This window comes from Pteropus alecto, unplaced genomic scaffold, assembly GCF_000325575.1.
Source record: "Pteropus alecto unplaced genomic scaffold, ASM32557v1 scaffold134, whole genome shotgun sequence".
NCBI lineage: Eukaryota > Metazoa > Chordata > Mammalia > Chiroptera > Pteropodidae > Pteropus > Pteropus alecto.
The window spans coordinates 11092988-11095139 of NW_006436283.1; the positions used below are offsets into that span (position 1 = coordinate 11092988).

The 2152-nt window shown below is 54.2% G+C and overlaps 1 protein-coding gene across 1 annotated transcript in view; it reads left to right on the forward strand.

Moving 5' to 3' along the window:
- The window catches only part of CACNG4 (calcium voltage-gated channel auxiliary subunit gamma 4), a gene marked incomplete at its 5' end in the record, with an annotated part of 57172 nt that overhangs the window by 54313 nt on the left and 707 nt on the right, over positions 1-2152 (forward strand). Inside the window, one exon of the mRNA XM_006912422.2 lies at positions 1637-2147. Coding sequence (XP_006912484.2) covers positions 1637-2147 — 511 coding nt within the window. The remainder of the gene's footprint in view (positions 1-1636; positions 2148-2152) is intronic.

Genomic DNA, 2152 nt, shown 5'->3' on the forward strand with positions numbered 1-2152 from the left:
CCGTGCCTCCGTGTATCTGTGCATGTCTGTGTGTCTTTGTGTTTGTGTGTGTCTGTCTACGTGTATCTGTGCACGTCTGTGTGTCTGTGTGTGTTTGTGTGTGTCTGTGTGTGTCTGTGTGTGTTTGTGTGTATACGTGTGTTTGTATGTATGTGTGTGTCTGTGTGTTTGTGTGTCTGTGTGTGTTTGTGTGTAATGTGTTAGGAGGGAGAACATGTGTTTGGGATCAGCCTCTACAACTGGTTTCCTTGGGGCAGGATCTCTGGTCCCCCAGCAGGAAATATTCGAACCCATCCGCACGGAGATCAGTGAAGGAGGGAAACGGACAAAGGACATGGCCGTGCATTGACGATACAACCAAACACAGCAGACTCCAGCGGAGCCTGGAGCGCGCTCTCTGTTGTAAGCGCTTCGTGTGGACTGGCTCACCTAATCCCCCCTCGTACCCTGCGAAGTGCGTACAGCTGGTATTTCCATTTTGTACATGAGGATCCCGAGCCGTAGGGAAGTGAGTACTTTGCCCGAACGTTCACAGCTGACGGCTGGTAGAACCAGGGTTCAAACCCAGGCAGCTTGGCTCTGCTCAACCTCACTTATAATAAGAGAGAATCGAACAAACACAACGAAGGGTGACCACGTATCACGCCCCAGGTTGGCAAAGATCCGGAAGTTTGATAATCCGAATTATAAGCTGTTGAGACATTTTGTGCCTCTATGAAGGGCACTTTGGTGGTGACTCTGAATTTAAAACACTAAATGTCATGCGGTATCCTGGATGGATCCCAGAACAGAGAAAAAGGACATTAGTGGAAATCCCAGTGAAAGCTGGGAAAAGTCTGGAGGGTAGTGAATAGGAACGTGCCAGTGGGTTTCCTGGTTGCGACACGTGTCCCTGGCAGTGTCAGGTGTTCACAGGGGAAACCAGGGGGGAAGTAGGAAGGGGGCTCGGTGCATGTTCTTTGCAACTCTTCAATAAATCGAGAAGTATCTCCAAATAGAAGCTTATTTTTAAGTGTGTAAATGCATGTACTCGGGAAGGCAGCAGTTTCGCTTCGAGTTCACCCCACCGCTACGCTCGTGTGCGTGCGGAATGGTACAGACACACGGCTGTCCGTGGCACCTGTGTCGTAGCAGAGGGCGGGAAGCCACCTGAATGTCCGCAGCAGTGTCCTGGCCAGGTGTCCATGAGGTGGCTGCCACATGCAGGTGGAAAGGCAGAGACAGCTCTTCACGTGGAACCGCCTCGCCCATGGGCTGTTAAGTGAGAAGGCAAGGGGCCAAAGGGTATTGTGGAAAGGCAGAAACAGATATGCGTGTATGCCGGGTGTGTGAGTGTGTGCGTGTGCGTGCGTGTCTGAGAGAGAGAGAGGCTGGGTATCAGAAGGAAGACGACGGCTCCTTCGGGAGGGGAACTGAGGAGCTAAGAGCCTGTGTTTTACTGTAAACCTTGTCTGAACTTCGTACTTCGTTACCCGCTCCAGATTGATTACTTAGACAAGCTGGCCACCGGAATAAAGCCACACTCATTAAAGCAGGGAGTGGCCACCAGCCCCTCTGCCGCCGCCTGCCCCATCTGGCTGCGGGTCTCACCTCTGCCTCTCTTTTCTCCCCTCGCCCCCCTCCTGCTCCCCTTTAGGCCTCAGCAACATCATAGGCATCATCGTCTACATTTCCAGTAACACGGGCGACCCCAGCGACAAGCGCGACGAAGACAAAAAAAACCATTACAACTACGGCTGGTCCTTTTACTTCGGAGCCCTGTCGTTCATCGTGGCCGAGACCGTGGGCGTCCTGGCCGTGAACATTTACATTGAGAAGAACAAAGAGTTGAGATTTAAGACCAAACGGGAGTTCCTCAAGGCTCCGTCCTCATCCCCCTACGCCAGGATGCCCAGCTACAGGTACCGGCGACGGCGCTCCCGGTCCAGCTCCCGGTCCACGGAGGCCTCGCCCTCCAGAGACGCATCGCCGGTGGGCCTGAAGATCACCGGGGCCATCCCCATGGGCGAGCTGTCCATGTACACGCTGTCCCGGGAGCCCCTGAAGGTGACCACGGCGGCCAGCTACAGCCCCGACCAGGAGGCTGGCTTCCTGCAGGTGCACGACTTCTTCCAGCAGGAAGTGAAGGAAGGCTTGCACGTCAGCATGCTGA